Here is an 18,253-nt window from a genome sequence, read left to right as displayed (position 1 = left end):
GTTCAAAGCCTTCTGTAATTGTTTTTATAGTAAGTTCTAAATTTGCAGGTATGTCTAAGAGAATAAGCAAGAGTCTAGAATTCACACTAACCTTGATAAGCCCAGGAGGAGGTTTCTCATAACTAGAAAGGGAAGGGAAAAAAAAAACAACACAAAAACCTCCATCAGTCATTGAAAACAGACCTTAATATATTTTAATGAACAAAAGAAAGCTATTGGCATAAAACATAAAGGAGACCCGTGGTAAAACTTCAAATTATATCTAAAATAGTACAATATGCTCAGTACTCAGGAAATATACAGATGAGGTGAAGCTGTATCATATCTTGCAGAGAAGTCTAAAGCTTAAATTCATGGGAATACAAGCTTGTTGTTTTAGTAAAATTAATTTCTGGAGGGATAAAAGAAAACAAGGGAAATGTCAGGTAGAAGATGACCTGTGGCTTAATTATGGGCCCACAGGTAGTTGGAAAGGAACCTAATAATCCATCCTTTGAATCATAAAGAGTTGTACAAACAACATATGGCCAACAAATCTGAGATCCAAATTCCTGAAAAATATGCAACTCTTCTTGCCAAGAATGAAAAGGGGTGTGACAGGATTGCATCTTTTGAAATCTATTGTTATTAGCAACGGGATTTCCTAAAAAGTCCATTTTACAACTTTTCCCTCAAACTGAATTATGGATTCCTGATCCCTCCACGTCCCTACGAGGGCTAAGCAACAATTCATTAGTTTATTTATGTAGCATATCCACAAAGTTTAAAATAATATCTACCAATGTGATGAAACAGATTTGATAATGGGGTGTGCTTATTAATGCATCCTGCCTTTTGTGTTGTGACAGTTGAGAAGCTTGTGTTTATCTTTCTAGTTAATTCTTAGAATAAAAGAAAGATAGTGGGTGGCCGTTTTTTTGGTTTTTTTTTTGGTACCATCTGTGAAGCTTGGCTGTTAAGTCATTCAGACTATAATAACTTGCTGTGAGCAGTACAGAGACTAAATTTAGGTAAGAGGAAACATTATCTTTCTAAGTGCATATGGACAAGAAATCTTTATTTTGCCAAGTATTTCAAATTACCCTTTGTGAGTGCTGAAGTGGGATTTCTTTGAGAAGGGGCCTTCATATAAATATACTCCAGTTCATACTACTGTTCTAAGGGCTGGTTCCTACCCGACCGGAAGGCTGTGGGAAAGCACACACATTATCTTTTGGTTCTTCCCAGCTGCCTGGGAGCACTTGAGGGAAAGAAAAGACAAAAGGGTGTGGGGTGAGAAAACATGCTCAACAGAGCACAGGAGTTAGACCCAGATGTCTTTAGGGACCTGGCAGGAGTGGAGAAGGAGGTAGGTGGCGAAACACAAGCGCTTAAGGGAGTCATAGTAATAGGGTTTTAATTTTTTAAAAAACCACCAAAAGATTTCCCATTAAATATAGCAAACTGCCTTCCCTTTCCAAAACATCCCAAATCTGTTACTCTTGAGTCAAGTAGGACTCATGGTGACCTCATAAGTTAAAAGAACAAACTGCTAAAATGTTTTTGCTGTGAGCTCCCTGAAAGCAGACTGCCAGGCTTTTCCTGTGTAGCACTGCTGGGTAGGGTCACATCACCAACCTGTGGTGCGGCTGCCGAGAGCAAATCTACTGCATCCAAAGACCTCCTGGCTCCCAAAAAAAGACACTAGCAGAGTTAAAAGTGACAAAGTCCTTTTCACCACTGGATCAACTGGCAGCATCAGGATGGATGGCGAAGAGACTGAGATTGTTTGCTCGGCTTCATGGTCAACACTCTTGGCACCAGTAGCCAGGAAATCAAAAAACGTATTGCGATGGGAAAGTCTGTTATTAGGGACTTCTCTAAAGTACTCAACAGTAACGGTGTGTCTCTGGAGACTAAGATGCATCTGATACAGGCCATGGTCTTTGCAATCACTTGTTATGCATCAGAGAGTTGGACAATGACTAGGGAGGATAGAAGGAGAATTGATGCCTTTGAGCTGTGGTGCTGGAGAACAGTACTGAATGTACCATGGAAAACAAACAGATTCATCCTGGAGAGGGTTAAACCAGGCTACTCCTTGGAGACAAGGATTCTGGGGCTTCGTCTGACATACTTTGGACATGCTGTAAGGAGGGACAGGTCCTTGGAGATGGACATCATGCTTGGGAGGGTAGAGGGACAGCGCAGGAGGGGAAGGCCTTCTATGAGGTGGATTGATTCAGTGACTGGGGTAATTGGGATGGGTGTGTCAGAGGTAGTTCGATTGGCACAGGATAGAGCAGGGTTTTAGGGCTGTTGTACACAGGGTCACTATGAGTTGCAAACGACTCGACGGCACATAACAACAACAACAACAACAAAACAAAGGGTTACTGACACAGCCAAGGATCGAAAAGAAATAAGCACTGGCTGAAAACAGGTTGGGTCTTAAGTCTGAATGCTGGGCTGCTCAGCTCTCTACCTCCCTGTTCCACTGGAAACCTCTAGGCCAGAGACTGGAAGCTTCTTTTTTAAACTAACTACACAGATCCCAGAGAAAAACTCCACCTATTGACAGGTGGTAGATTCGATGAAACTGGAATATTAAATCTAATCTCTCTCCAGAAAAATGTAATCAGTTCACAAATCAATTCACCTGGCAGATTTGCACCAAAAGACCCCAAACCAAGCCCTCTACCTCTGATTCCTGCTCATAGTGATCCTGTGGGATGAAGTGGAACTCTCCCACAGGATTTCCAAGGACAAATCTCTAGGGAAGCACACTGCCACACCTTTCACCTATGTAGCAGCTGATGTGTTGGAACTGCTCACTCCAGGTCACCAGCTGAGTGACTCTCTATGTCAAGTTACTATCTCTCCATCAGGGAGCTCTGGTGGCCTAGTGGGTGAGGAGCTGCACTGCCAATCCAAAGGCAGACAGGCCATGTCATTCCGTGCCGTTTACAGCCTCTGAAATCCCACTGAACGGTCAGCTATGAGTCGGCTCTGATTTAAGAGCAATGACAGGCCTCCCCTCCATATTTCCTTTCAGGAAGGAGGTCCAAACTTTGGGGATATAACTATCTAATAAATCTATCTTCACTATTTTATCCTAAAAAAAAAGAGCAGCGAGAGATATCTACTCATTGGTTCCAAGTCACATGACTCTATGAAGCATCCTGTGCATCGTCACAACTGTTGCTAAACTTAAGCCCACTGCTGCAGCCGAACTGTCCATCCTTCTCACTGACGGCCTTTTGGTTTCACTGACTTTAACAAGCACCACAACTTTCTCCAAGGCCTGGTCCCTCTGCTAATACGCCAAAGCACACATTGCCATGACAAAGTCTCATCGTCCTTGCTCCTACACTTTTGAATGTATTTCTTCCAAAATAGACCTATCCATTCTTTAAGCAGTCTATGTTACATTATTCACCAACAACTTTATTCAAATGTAGTGATTCCTCTCTGGTCTTCCTTATTATGTCATTTTTGCATATATGTGGAACAATTAAAAATACACTGGCTTGGGTTGTTACATGCTGTCAAATCACGTGTGACTCAGTGACCCTATGTACAGCAGCTCTGAACCCCGCTCTATCCTCAGCCAATTTCCTTGTCTCTGACACACGTTATCTCCATGACCTCAGTCACTGAGTCAATCCATCTCATCCAGGGTCTTCCTCTCTTCAACTGGCTTGAGTTGTTGTGAGGTGTTACTGAGTCAAGTACGACTCAGAGAGACCCTATGAACAAAAGATCTGAACCCTGTTCTATCCTGGGCCATGCTGACACACAGGAGGCCACTGCTGCAGTCACCGTGACAATCCACCTGGTTGAGGCTTGAGTTAAGCCTATCTTAACCCTCAAAATGACATCTTTACTTTTTAACACTTTAAAGAAGTCTTTTGGGACAGATTTATTCAACATACTATGTTGTTTGATTTCTTGACTGCTGCCTTAATGGGCATCAACTGCAGATCCAAGTGACATCTTAACAACTTCAATCTTTTTTCCATTTATCATGATATTGCTTATTGGTTAATATCTAAGGATTTTTGTTTTCTTATGTTGAAGTGTAACCCATACTATAGGCTGTAGTCTTTGAGCTTTTCCAGTAAGTGCTTCAAGTCCTCTGCTTTTAGCATGAGAGGCTGTAGCATCTAAATATTACTGCAGGTTGTTAATGAGTCTTCCTCCAATTCTCAAGCTATGTATTTCTTCATATAATCCAGTTTCTCAAATTATATGCTAACCACACAGATTAAAGAAGTATGGTGAAAGAATAAAATGCAAATAAACATCTCTCCTGATTTGAAGTTACACAATGTCCTCCTGCTCTGTTGGAGGAGGACTTTTAGCCCCTTTCAAATACAGCTTTCTAGCACTTCACTCCTAAACATGACGAGATCCGAGGAGTCACAGAAAAAAAAAATACAACCCTCTACGGGAAGGACAGAGATCAAAAGAAAACGTAAATAAGAAGCAGAGAAAAGAAAAGGGCCAAAGAGAGATGGGGAGGAAAGAGCAAGTATCTTCAAAGAGAAGAGATACTTCCACAATGAAAGGAAAAGGGTGGTGGAAGGACTGTCAGTTTGGTTTGTTAGATAGTAGAGAAAAACAACTAAGACACAGGAAATAGAAAAGACAGAATCAACAGCAGTCCAAGGAAAAGAAAAATAAAATAGAGGGTAAAGACGAAAACACGAATTCATGTAATCATTTGACATACACATGAAATGTCAAGAAATATTAAAAAGAAAAGTGAGAAAATATTCATATCATGGTCAAATTCAGAATACTAGGGAGACAAACAAAAGGTATTAAAAATGTTTTGCTATTGATGCCTTTGAGTTGTGGTGATGGAGAAGAGTACTGAACATACCATGGACAGCCTGGAAAACTAAGAGGTCTGTCCTAGAGAGGGTAAAACCAACATGCTCCCTGGAGGCTAGGATTTTGAAGATCCGTCTCACATACTCTGGGTACATGGCCAGAAAGGATATGTAAATACTCAAAACATTTACCCTTACTGCACTCTTTGAAAGGAAATTACAGAACGCATTTATCAGAAAAATAAGGTCATTCAGGCCAAAAGGGAAAAGCTCTGATGATGTAGTGGTTAAATGCTAGGCTGCTACTAAATGAAAGATCAGCAGTATGAACCCACCAGCCACTCTGTGGGGACAAAGATGCGACAGGTGCTGTTGACAGGTACAGTCAGTATGACTCGGAGCAACCCTATGAACAACAGATTTGAACCCTGTCCTATCCTGTGCCACCATCGTACCTGACACACTTGAGCCCAGTGGAGGAGTCACTGTGTCAATCCATGTTGTCAAGGGTCTTCCTCTCTTTCACTGTCCCTCCTTAAGGAATAGCCTCTCCTAACAACATGCCCAAGGTATGTGAGATGAAGCTTTGTCATCTTTGCTTCCATGGAGCATTTTGGCTGTTCCCTCTCAAAGACAGATCCATTTATTCTCGAGGCCGTCCATGGGATGTTCAATACTCTTCTCCAGCACAACAACTGAAAGGCATCAACTCTTCCGTTATCCTATTTACTGCCACAGCTTCTTGATGTATGCTTCTGTAAAGATGATAGCTTTGAGAACCCTATGTTGCATCCTACTCTGTCCTATAGGGTCACTGGGAGTTGAAATGGACTCCATGACCCACAACAACAAAAACAGAGGATGTAAGACATGAAATCCAGGACAAGAGAGTGGAGAGGGAGTTCTGGGAGGTTTGCTGGACACCAGGCCTAGAAAGTGACCAATGTTGACTAGAGGAGAAGAGAAGGTAGAAAAGAAACGGATAGTTTATCAAGTACATGCTAACATAGGAAGAATACTCTTGGCTTTGGGAGCCTCTGTCACTGGTGTGTACTGTCAAAAAATAGTGGTTTGCAATACAAAATTAAAATACCAGCTAATCAATAATCCTACAATTAGGGAGCACCGGTGGCCTAGTGGCAAGAAACTGTGCTGCAATCCTTAAGGGAAAGGGTTTGACTCTATCAGCTGTTCCATGGGAGAAGCATAGGCAGTCTGTCTCGTCAGGTAGGTGGGATTAAGTGCCTCTGAAAACCTGCTGGAGCATCAGGTCAGTTCTGACTCAAAGATACACAACGACAACAATATGATTGATAAAAAGAAGCTCCTGTTAACTAGTGAAAAACATACGCTGTATGCCATTTATCTACCTCAAATTAGAAAAGAAGATAATTTGGCTGAAAAATGAGCAATATTACATAGTTAGTTATAATAATGTTAATGTTGTTGTGTGACACAAAGTTGGAACCCACCCATAGCTGACTCTGTGGCGGGTTTTACAGAGGCACTTAATAGCATGGGAGGAGACTGGCCATCCTTCTCCCGTAGAGAGCTGGTGGGCTTGAACGGTGTACATTAGGGATTGCAGTGCAGCTTCTTGCCACTAGGCCACTAGAGCTCCCTAATAATGGTAATATTAGGTATTGGCACAAGAGAGGAAGACACTCAATGAGATGGATTGATTCCGTGACTAGGGTAATGGGGGTAGGTGTGTCAGAGACAATAAGATTGGCACAGGTTAGAGCAGGGTTTAGAGCTGTTGTACACTACTAAGGTCGCTATGAGTTGCAGATGACTTGATGGCACATAACAATAACAACAACAACATTAATTTCAGAAAAATTATTATAATGTCATTATACTGTAAAGAGAGATGAGAGGGCAAGGAATGAGAACTAAACCTTTTCCAACTATGACATAGAAGTCAATAGAGAATATAAGCATATAATTTAGAAATAAGGAGTTAAGTCCAGAAGCAAGGAGTTGGTTCTCTGAAGTCCTGTTTGAGCTTGGGCAGCAGAATATGTGTGGGAAGACTAATGAGCAGGGTAGTAAATCAGCTTTTCAGAATAATTTTTTTTAAAATTTTCAAACTTTTTAAAAGTATGAAAGTGGCAGTGTGGTATGAATAAAATTTGATTATGAAAATAAGACTCCAAATATTCCAACAGCCCAGCCAGGTTTAAATCTCTGATTCAGGAAAATGCCTCTTTTTCTCTGGGACTTGAACTCCTTGGGTTTGGCTGTAGAGTTGTTCCTTCTGCAGAAGTTAGTTATTAATCTTTCTTCTTTGTGAAAGCTTCTGCAAACAAAAAATAAACAGCATAGCAATTAACCACTGCCTGGCCTTCTGCAATCAAAGATAGAGAGTGGGGTTGCCAGGCAGGGTGGGGCCATGCCCAAACACAGTTTAGAAAATGTTAACTCTCCACTGGACAGGAGGTCAAATGAGCCATAGACTCCTTGTGCCCTAGCTGAGGTCAGCCCCTACCCATGTGGGTTCCAGCAAGGCAAGGCTGCCATCTCACGCTGCCTTGCAGGACTACAAAGAGCAGGCCAGGTTCCAGGAAACAAATGCATTTTGTGCCAAAGCTTCAAGTTGATGATAAAGGATTTTTAACTCTTTGAGGACAGCTCCTTATATGATCTAAGTAGCACAAGTAACCTCAAGTACTTGAAACAAAGGAATTCTTTGTTGCCTAACTTGTGAATGTTTGAATTCTACAGCTGATCAATGAATCACAGAATTCTGAAAATGAACTTGGGCATTAATTCAATTCCTCACCTGGTTTAGGAATCTTTTTTACAGTATCTCCTCTCAGTAGGGAGTCAAGCTGCCCTGGAACCTTCCAGTGCTGGGGGGAGCTAACCTGAAACAAACCCACTACTGGTAGATTCCGATGTTGGGAGACCCTCCGTGTGATTCTGAGGCTGTTTGAATCTTGTCAACCTCATCTTTATCCCAGAGTGTGCCTGGTAGGTTAGAACCAACACATAACCCCAATTACACCGCTAAATCGGTCTATGTTGTCGTTGTGTGCCTTGATGTCACTGACCCTCCAAGGGGGAGATTGCCTAGCCTTCTCCAGCGCGTTTGTGGATTAGAACTGTGTGCCTTTGGGAGTGCAGCGCAGCTTCTTACCACTGACAGTAATTTCTTTATGTTGAGCAGGAACTGGCTCTCTATAGCGTCCGCTCTCGGGTTCTGGAATACATCGTCAGGAGAGAACAAGTAAGGGAGCTCTCGTGGCCTGGTGGTTAGGAGCTGCACTGCCAGCCCAGAGACGGACGAGGTTCGAATCCACAAGCTGCTCCTTGGGAGAAACATGAACAATCGCGTCCCGTGCAATTTAAGGGCTTCTGAAAACCTGCTGGAGGATCATTTACGAGTCGGTTCTGATTCCAGAAATGATCTACTGAGAGAACAAGTCTACACATTCATTCTACGTGACAAGGACAACTCTTCCTAGTCCTTTGCACTAACCTCTCAGTTTTCGCTTCCTTATCCTACACGGACATCCCCCGGCTGGTTTGCTCTTGCATTTTAAACAGCAGAGTGTGAAAATAATCAATTCTGTGCCCATTTCGTACCTTTGAACTGAAACCCGAAATGACCAGAGAGCTCGGTGGAACTTCCGAAATTCAGTGCACAAATGCTTACCGAGCGCCTACTAGAACTTGGAGCCCGATAAAAGTCCAAACCAGGCGCAAAGATGGCAGCACTAACGTAGAAACCGTGGTGGAGCAGAGTCAGAGCCGCCGGGGTGGCGCCCCTTCCCAGGCCGGGCTGGCGACAGGTCGCCCACGAGAGGTGGCACGGCTGGAAGTCAGCGCGCCCGGAAGGCGCACCACCAGGGGCGGCCGAGGGTCCTACGGCGGAGCGCGGGCGCGGCCCTCCCCGGGGTCTCCGCCGAACCCACCGAGCGCGCCGCCCTGGCTGCCCGAAGACCCCGCGCGGGAACGCGGCCCCACAGCCCGACTCCTCCCGGAGGTCGCGTGAGGACTCACAAGGACTCCAGATGCTTGAGCTGCTGCAGCTGCTGAGCGTCGTGGCGCCGCCGCTTCTGCTCCCTGCGCCGCTGCAGCTCCTGCTCGGGCAGCTCCCGCGGCCGCCGCGCGCCCCCGACCCCCTCGTCGTCGCGCCCCGGCCGAGCAGACATCGCGGCCTGCACAGCGATCGGGAGACCCAGCCGGGAGGCGCGGCCCAAGCTTTGGCGGCGAAGACGGTACTTCCTCCGCGCGGCGCCCGCGTAGCTCCACAGCGCCCCCTCCGGCCGCCTCCCTACCGCGCACCCGCGCAGGGATCGGCCACTCCTCCAGCTCAGCCGGCCCCTTTGGCTCGCCGCGGGCCTGTGAGGCGGCTTCCCCGCCGCTCGGCTCCAACTCTGGGCGGGGAAAGCCTGGCGCTCGCTACCGCCTTGCCCGGTGCTGCTGGAGTTCCGCGCGCGCCCCCTGGCGGCGGCTCGGAGCAGCGCTCACAGCCTGTGGGGCCGAGCATCCAGGGATTGAGAGGGGCGCTAAGCGCTTTCCCCCAGCGCGCCCGGCCTCGGGGCCGGCCACCTACCTTCTCAGGGATACCCAACCCAGGAAGCGGTGGGCACAAAGCCTGTGCGGAATCTCGGCCTGCCAGGGAATGCGAGGAGTTCTAAATGTGATTGTAGAATGCATTCCTTTTTGGAAGGAAGCAAGAGTGAGTCTCCATACGAAGTCTTCATCTTTCCAATAAATGCAAATCATGTTTAAAACAACCTCAAAATAAATTGTATTTGTTGTTGATTGCTGTCTAGTCAAGTACGACTCATAGGAATCCTATGAACAAAAGACCGGAACCCTGTTCTATGACTATCGCCGTTTCTCTAAGTTCATAGTTTCCAGAGGCTTGTTGCTGAGGAAGTGGATGCCACTATCGGGCTTCCGAAACCTGTCTTAATCTGGGAGCTCCACCAACACTGTCCACCAAGGGTAACCGTTATGGCATTTGGCACATCAGTGGCACAGGGTTCAGCCTCACAGCAACCCCAGGTTACTTCCATACAGCAAACTGACAGACAAGTGCTGTACCACTTTGTATTTAGGCAATACCATATTGTATTTAGGCAAGGTTTGGGTGCTGGAAATGAAAGTAGATGCTAACAGGATGCTTGAAATGTGTTAATCCCCAAAGGTATTGAGCATCTTTAAGAATGAACAAATCTCCAGCCTGGTCCCGGCGCTATGGCCCCCGCAAAGAAGGGTGGTGAGAAGAAAACGGCCGTTCTGTCATCCACGAAGTGGTGACCAGAGAGGACACCATCAACATTCACAAGCGTATCTGTGGAGTGGGATTTAAGAAGCGTGCTCCTCAGGCACTAAAGGAGATCCGGAAATTTGCCATGAAGGAGGTGGGAACACCAGATGTTCGCATTGACACCAGGCTTAACAAAGCTGTCTGGGCCAAAGGAATAAGGAATGTCCATACCACATCCATGTATGGTTGTCTAGAAAACGTAATGAGGGTGAAGATCCCCCAACAAGCTGTATACAGTGGTTGCCTATGTACCTGTCACCACTTTAAAAAGTCTACAGACAGTCAATGTGGATGAAAACTAACAGCTGATTGTCAAATAAAGTTATAAAACTGTTAAATATATCTTGGAAGGAGCACAGCTGGAATTCTCCTTAGAAATGGTGAGACTTCATCTATGTATGTGTTATTCTCATACACATGACTTCACCTCATACAGCATGTTACCAGGAGGACCAGTCCCTGCAGAACGTCATCATGATTGGAAAAGTTGGGGATCAGCAAATGAGAGGAAGACCCTCAAAAAGATGTGATCAAGGTTGATAACAGTGGCTGCAACGATGGGCTTAAAAAATTCTAAAGACAGTACAGAACCAGGCAATGTTGTGTTCTGTTGTATATAGGGTCATTGTAGGGCAGAACTGACTTAAAGGTGCCTACCAAGAGTAAATAGCATTACTATTCTTATTTATTAACCTTTACTTTATAGATGAGAAGGCCCAGAGAATCAAGTGGGGAATGTAGGATTCACAGATTCTTAGCTAGATTGTATTTATAAAATGTATCTAATTTATGGAATTACAATAACTCTAAAATATACCTTAATCTGAAATGATATTTTAATTTTGAATTAATGGATGAAACAACAAAGGAAATACAATAAAAGAATGTTGTTGTTGTTATGTGTCATCGAGTCACTTGCAACTCATAGCAACCCTATGTACAACAGCCTTGAAAACTGCTCTATCTTGTGCCACCTTTACTGTCTCTGACACACCTACCCTCATTATCCCAGTCACTGTATCAATCCATTTCATCAAAGATCTCCCTTTCTTTCTTTATCCCTCCACCCTTCCAAGCATGATGTCCCACTCCAAGAACTGGTCCCTCCTTTGCAACATGCTCAAAGTATGTCAGGGAAGCCTCAGAATCCTTGCCTCCAATGAGCAGGCTGGCCTCACGCTTTCTAGGATGAACCACATTCACAATAACACAATTGAGACCATATTAGCTTCAAATGTTACACTCACCAATTGGAATGAAGATCTAATTCCAATTTACTAGAGAAAGTCTAAGGAGAAAAACCATAAGAAGGCTATAAAAAGGTACAGAAAACTAAAGTGAGGTGTCCCAAAACTTGGAAATATCTCTGAGGACAAAATTCTGAGAATGAAGGCAGGAGTTACAGGTGCAGGAAGGGAGAACCCAGCAGTTGACCAGTCAAAAAATTGTCTCCCAGGAATTTTTCCCCCCACCAGAAAGAATTCTTCTTCCACCAAAAGAGATGGAAGTCTTTGCTTAGCCACAGCAAAGAGACCTCCCTGAAACCACTGAAATGTAGGACACACTTTAAGCATCAGTGATAGTTGAACTGAAGAACTGGGTGTGAGATGGGACTTTGGGACGGAAGCCAACATTAGCAAGACTGAGAACTTGGGAATACTTAGAGGCTCAAGGCTGAAGTGCCTGCTTGCAAATTTTGGGAGCTATATTGAATAATTGTTATTAATATAAATTACACTTTAAAAATGCCCCCCCTCCCCAATTGTCTCCTATTGTCTTGCAAAGCATACTCATCCAGCCAGGAAGAACAATGTAGTCTCAGGAGATGTGGTTGACAGGAAAAGTAAAAATAACACTTCATTGTAGCTGAATCAAGAAAAAGAGAACAAGCCCCAATCAGGCATTGTGTGTCCTGTGTTGTCCAGAAGTAGCATAAACACATAAGTGTTCCAATAACGTGAGGATAAAGGAGTTCTGGTTATATTTGAGTGCTGGGATCATCAGAATAATGTGTTTGCTTCTACAATCACTTTACACTGTGGTTTATAGATTAGTCTCTGGTGCTTTTAGTTGTGACACATTTCCCCCAAACAGCAGCAACAAATCTTACTTGTTCCACAGGGTAACCTTCACTCTCTTCCCGCTGACTGGTGCAATCTAGGACCCTTTGCTGGGCCAGATTTAGTGATTTACTTATCACCAGAGGAAAGCAGCTCCCGTAATGCTGCATAATCTCCAAGGCTAGGTCAGAGAAACTCAAGTACCAGTCAGCAACTCAATTCTCTTCCACTATTTTCTTCCACATCTGTTCCTAAATTCTTTGGAAACAAGGTGGATTGCTCAACTGCCTGGATACCATGCCATGAGGAAGCCCAGATTAACCCATAAAGAGAGATTACATGGAAAAATCCCGACGCTAACTAAAGATGCCAGACCAGCTCCCAGGTCCCTTAAAACTTCCCACCCCCACAGATCGACTATCATCACTGGAGGAGCTCCAGATGGCGTTGTTAAGCCCTTCTTGAATTTCTGATCCACAGAAACTAAGATTATAACAAGCTGATTGTTTCATGTTTTTACGTTTGCAGTGCAGCAGGGATAAATATAATTTGCATGAGTCAGCCCTCCAGAAAACTCTAGGTTTAGGCTTGTGTGGCTAAGGAACAGACCCTGAATGTTGGCATTCCCCTGTGGCTGGCTACCAGGTGGCCTTCCCTAACATCTTCATTTCCTTGTTCTCTAAGTGCAACACAGAAGCAAGCACATACTAACGCAAAATGTAATAGCACACCTGCCAAATTACCTTATTGTGTACTTCACTTGACATTGGTAATGACCACAAGGTTATTATGTTTACATACTGTTTGATGGTGGCATATTTTATAATGAAGATATGTGGCATATTTTATAATGAAGATATTTACCTTGTTCCACCTAAAACCTTCATCTCTTAGGACATTCTAACAGGAGAAAGAAATGATATGTTGTTGTTAGTTTTCATGGAGTCAACTACCACTCCTAGTGATGCTTTGAACAAGAGATCTGAGCCCTGTCCTATCATCCTGCATCCTCACCAGCTGATAACCTCAAGCCTATAGTTATCTACTGAGTGGTGTCTGTTGATCCTGTTGAGGCCCTTCCTCTCTCTCTCTCTCACCCTCCACCTCTCCCAGCAGGATGTTTTTCCCCCAAGCATTGGCCCCTCTTGACAACATGCCGAAAGTATGTGAGACAGAGTTTCACCATCCTTGCCTATGAGGAGCATCATGATAGTATATCTTCAAGACAGAATTTAAAAGTTTTGAAGAGGAAAAAGAGAGGTTAGTCAGGAATTGGACTGCGGATACTCGAATCAAGCACACAAGGCTTACATTTGAAGCAATAAGTTGGTTTATTTTCACCTGTGTGCAGGTGGGCTGAGCTTTCAAATTAGAAGTCAGCAGCTCTTGCGGTTAGTGGGGGGATTTATACACAGAGATTGTTGATTGGTTCAGCAGATCACATGAAGAAGTCTTGGATGGGCAGTTGTCTGTAGGCGCCCTTTTCTTATCTTGCAGACATAGTCTTAGGTCAGTTCCTTTTCTGTGGCATTCCTGAAAAGTCTTGGTTTTTTGGATTTAGCTTTCGACTATTAGTTGAACAGCCTGGAACTAGGAGTAGGGGTTTATCTGAGAAGTAGAAATTCTAGTGATAATGAGGCCATTTTATTTTACCTAGCGGAATTTTCTGTTTTTGCCAGTCCATAGGATATCCAGTACTCTTCTGCAACATCACAATTCAAAGACAGTGATTCTTCTGTCATGCTTAGGAGGAAGTAATTGAAAAGACCATGGCTTGGATCTGGCACACCTTAGTCTTTAAACTGACATCATTACTTTTTAGAACTTTGAAGAGGTTCCTGACAGATTTTTTTTCCCCCAATGAAACATATCTTTTGGTTTCTTGACTGTTGTTACCGTGGTTGTTGTTTGTAGATCCAAAGAAAATGAAATTGTTGACAACATCAATGTTTTCTCCATCTGTTAGTCTAGAGGCTAAGGTCTAGAAGTCTTCAATCTTCTGCAGCAAATGTTTCAAGCCTTCCTCACTTTCAACAAGCAAGGTTGTATAGTCTGTATAATATAGGCTGTTGAGGAGCTTTCCTCCAGACTTGATGCCACATTGTTCAATATTTTTAGCAACTTGCTCAGCATACAGATTTTATAGATATGGAGAAAGGATACAACCCCTATGCACACATTTCCCGATTTTAAGCCATGCAATGTTTGTTCCCTTGCTCTGTTGAGACAAGAGCCTCTTATTCTAAGTACAATTAAGTGCTCTGGGATTCCCATTATTCTCAGTGTTATCCATAATCTGTTAGACTCCACACAATCAAACGCCTTTTCATAATGAATAAAACACAAGGAAGCATCTTCTAGTATTCTCGGCTTTTATCCAAGACCCATCTGGCATCAACAATGATATTTTACATTCCATGGCCTCTTCTGAGTCCAGTTAAACTTTCTGTCAGTTCTTTGTTGAGAAACTGTTGTAACCATGTAAAAAAAAATCTTCAGCGATATTTTACTTACATGCAATGTTAATGATATTGCTTTATAATTTCCACATCCTGTTGGATTACCATTTTTGGAATGGGACCAATATGTATCTCATCCCGCCAATTATTGTTGTTGTTGTTGTTAAGTGCCATCAAGTCGCTGGAAACTCATAGTGACCCTATGAAGGAGAGTCCTCAAAGCTTGGGTGCCTTTCATCCTCTCTCCAGGTTCATAGGGTTTCCGGAGGCAAGCTATTACAGAAGTGGATGCCACTCCTGCTTTCAAGCTTGTTTTAATCGGGGAGCTCCACCCCACACTGTCCACATAGGGTAACCAGCCATTAACGCGTTTGACACATCAATGTCACAGTGTTCAGCCTCACAGCAACCACAAGTTACTGCTGGATGGCAAGTGGACACACCAGGGCTATATGACCTAGAGGAATGTTTGAACAAAAATGATGAAAGACAGGTCCGAGGGCTGCGGATTAAAATTCACCCACCTTTGGCATGGTGGCATCGCTTTCTGTCCACTGGGCCAACTGATCTCTCTCTATGTTGATGTTACTGTTGTTAAGTGCTGTCGAGTCGCTGGTGACTCATAGCGACCCTATGAGCAGCAAGACAAACAAGCTTTGTATGGATCAGTAAGAGCAGACTATAAACAAGCAAGCACACTCACAGAAACTCTTAAACACAAGCAACAAGCAAAACAATAAACCAACAAGTGAGTACTTTGTTCATAAGAGCAAAGTACAAACAGGTTTATACAAGCAACAAGCAAAACAATAGACTGACAAGTGAGTACTGTGTCCTTAAGAGCAAAGCACAAAACAAACAGGTATATAAATATAAACATATACAAATATATCATCTCATAAAGCAAAAATGCATGCTATGGGAAAGGTGCACCAAGGAGATGCCAAGAGATGGGGCACTGAGCCTAGTGAAGAACTTCTGTGGGTCTCAGAGGGGCGTAGGCTAGTCTCCCTGCCTAAAGATGGTGTCTTCTCTAGTTCAGGAGATCTACAGGCTCTGAAAAGAACACAGAGAATTTCCAGTTCCAGAAACCGAGGTAGACCTGGATCTTGGCGAGGAGGGTGGAAGTAATATGGTGGCAGTGGGGTTAGGATTGTTGCCCTGAAGAAACCAGAAACCAATAATAATTGTTTTCTAAGGATAATAATCCTTCCACAGTTTCAAAAGAAAAGACAAAGCATTACTTTGTACACCGATTTAAGGAAAAGACTGAATTGAAAAATATAATAAGGAAAGCAAAAGACCATAAACAACACAGCACAGCCATCTTGAACAGCTATCCACGTGGCATGGGAATCAGAGAACCCAGATAGTGACAGTGGTGGCAGTATCCACAGCAGCTGATGAGGTTGAGAAAAAGAATGGAAACACTGACTAAGGAGAGCAACAGAACACAGAACCTTTAACAGTGCAGCACAGTCATCTTGGTTAACTATCCTTCCATATGGCCTGAGAAGGAGGCCATGGCAGTAACAGTGTACCCACAAACCCACTACTCACCAGGCAGTGGGCAATGTTTCCCAGAGAAGGCAGATACACAAAATATTACTGCAGTGTTTGTAAATTGGAACACCACACACTTTAAAAAAATTAGGAGAATGCTTCAGTAAATGTCATTGTGCCATTAAATATTATAAACCAGTAACAACATTGAGACAAAAAATTATGGAATCTCAGAATACACCGATTGGTTATTGTTATTATTAGTTGCCATTGTGTTGCCTCTGACTCATAGCTGAAATATATAAACTAAAGAAATGCTCTCTGGTTCTCTATCACCTTCAAGATAGCTGCCAGGTTTGTGCACATTGTTTCAGCCACTGTGTCAATTCATCTGGCCTTGCTTCCCTTGTCTTTGCCAATTTTCCACTTTACTAACCATGATATTTTTCTGTACTTACTACTCTTTCCTGATTGCATGCCCAAAGTCTTATCTCTTCTGTCTAGGCCTGGACATCTAGAAGTATCAATGAACTGGATGGACTGCAAGACTGAATATTTAAAAAAGCTTCATCATTGCTTTAAAGTAATAAGATTAGGGATAATTATATATTTATTATACAATATAGCATTGTGTTTATGGCAAAATCTTTTAAAAGAGCAAAAAAATGAGTGTCATTTCTATAAAAAATGTAATTATATATATATATATGAGTTATTCATCATTTCATTGGATGTGACAGGCAATAGAAGTGAAAGTGAAATTTAAAGAATGCCTGTAGATTGGCTAATTTGACACCCACTCCAGTTCTATTTCAGCTAGGTTAGAAAGCTAAAAATTATCAGATCACCTTGAAGTGTGGGTTCTTCATATTATCCAGTTCCACCAAGTACAAATATTCACCTACAACTAAGCGGTAGCAATCATATTCTGGTGCTGGCAAGTACAGAGGAACTGCCTTGTCCTTTTGGGCAACTGTGGATGATAACATGCAGTCCCTCATATCACAGAACTATACTGGCAGTAGTGGCAGCAGCAACAACAGTGATTTCTCCTGGAACAGTCCCAAAGTGTGTCTTGGTGCTTGATTCTCCTGGCTACTCTGGCATAGCCACATTATTCCTAGGGCTCCGGAGGTTAAGTGAGCTCCCCAATTTTCTTTAGACTTTTGGGGTTCCTGTTTAGTTAGCCTACCTTCTGTTGTCCTGCATTGCTGTGGTGTAAAGGGTCTGTTGCTTAAAATGACTTTCCTAGACCATTGTTTAACTAGCTACCTCAACTCTCTCTCTCTGGCCTGCAAGCACATTAATCTGATGCAGGTGCCCTGTGTGCAGGCAACCCAGCTGCATAGTCAAAAGGGGTGTGACCCATTTCTTCCTCAGACGACATGTTATCCTATCCACAAGGGCATCACCATCAAATTGAGCAGATTCTGCAGCATAAATTCGGACCTTCAACACCAGGAAAGAAGAAACAGAGAAAGTATAGCATGTTTTCTTTGGGATTAGAGGCTTCTACACCAGAGGTATCTTGCTGTTGACTGAGAAGCTGCCTGGATTAATTGAGAAATTCTACCTTACTATTGAGGGAGCTCTGGTGGTCTAGTGGTAAGAAGCTGCACTGCAGTCCTGAAAACAGATGGTTCATACCCACTAGCTGTTCTGCAGGAGAAGGATGGCCATTCTCCTCCACATGATTTATTGCCTCTGAAAACTGGCTGGAAGGTCAACTATGAGTCAGTTCTAATTTAATGGCACACAACAACATATTGCTGTTAAATAAAGGTGCTGAAGCCAAGGAGAGAGCCCTTGAGGCAGAGACAAAGACGGAAACCTCTGAGACAGAAACAGGGCCTGAACCCTTGAGACAGAGACAAAAGCTAAAGGCTTTGCTTGCTGGATAATTACAAGAGGAGCTGATTTGAGACTGCTGCTTCACAGAACTAAGGACAGAGGTCTTCAATCCATGCTTGCACTGAGGGAAGACATCATATTTGTTAGGAGCTGACTCGGGACTGCGACTTCACAGATTCAACAACAGAGTCCTTTAACTCAAGCTTCCTGGGAGTCTGAGAGAAGATATCCTAAGTGGCAGGACTAAGGGAACTTTGTAACTCTGAACTAAGCCAT

At 43.5% G+C, this 18,253-nt stretch overlaps 1 protein-coding gene across 1 annotated transcript in view; it reads right to left on the bottom strand.

The window, feature by feature from the left end:
• LOC102852899 (retinitis pigmentosa 9 protein-like) overlaps positions 1-8,977 on the bottom strand; it is a 23,276-nt gene extending 14,299 nt beyond the window's left edge. Inside the window, exons 1-2 of the mRNA XM_006887605.1 lie at positions 8,826-8,977; positions 92-122 (exon numbers count right to left, since the gene is read on the bottom strand). Coding sequence (XP_006887667.1) covers positions 92-122; positions 8,826-8,977 — 183 coding nt within the window. The remainder of the gene's footprint in view (positions 1-91; positions 123-8,825) is intronic.
• Positions 8,978-18,253: the final 9,276 nt, after the last annotated feature.

The sequence above is a fragment of the Elephantulus edwardii genome, unplaced genomic scaffold (genome assembly GCF_000299155.1).
Source record: "Elephantulus edwardii isolate Elephantulus edwardi_28Jun2011 unplaced genomic scaffold, EleEdw1.0 scaffold00059, whole genome shotgun sequence".
In the NCBI taxonomy this organism is placed as follows: Eukaryota; Metazoa; Chordata; class Mammalia; order Macroscelidea; family Macroscelididae; genus Elephantulus; species Elephantulus edwardii.
Note: the sequence above shows the minus strand (reverse complement) of the source record. Positions and strands in the feature narration are given on the sequence as shown.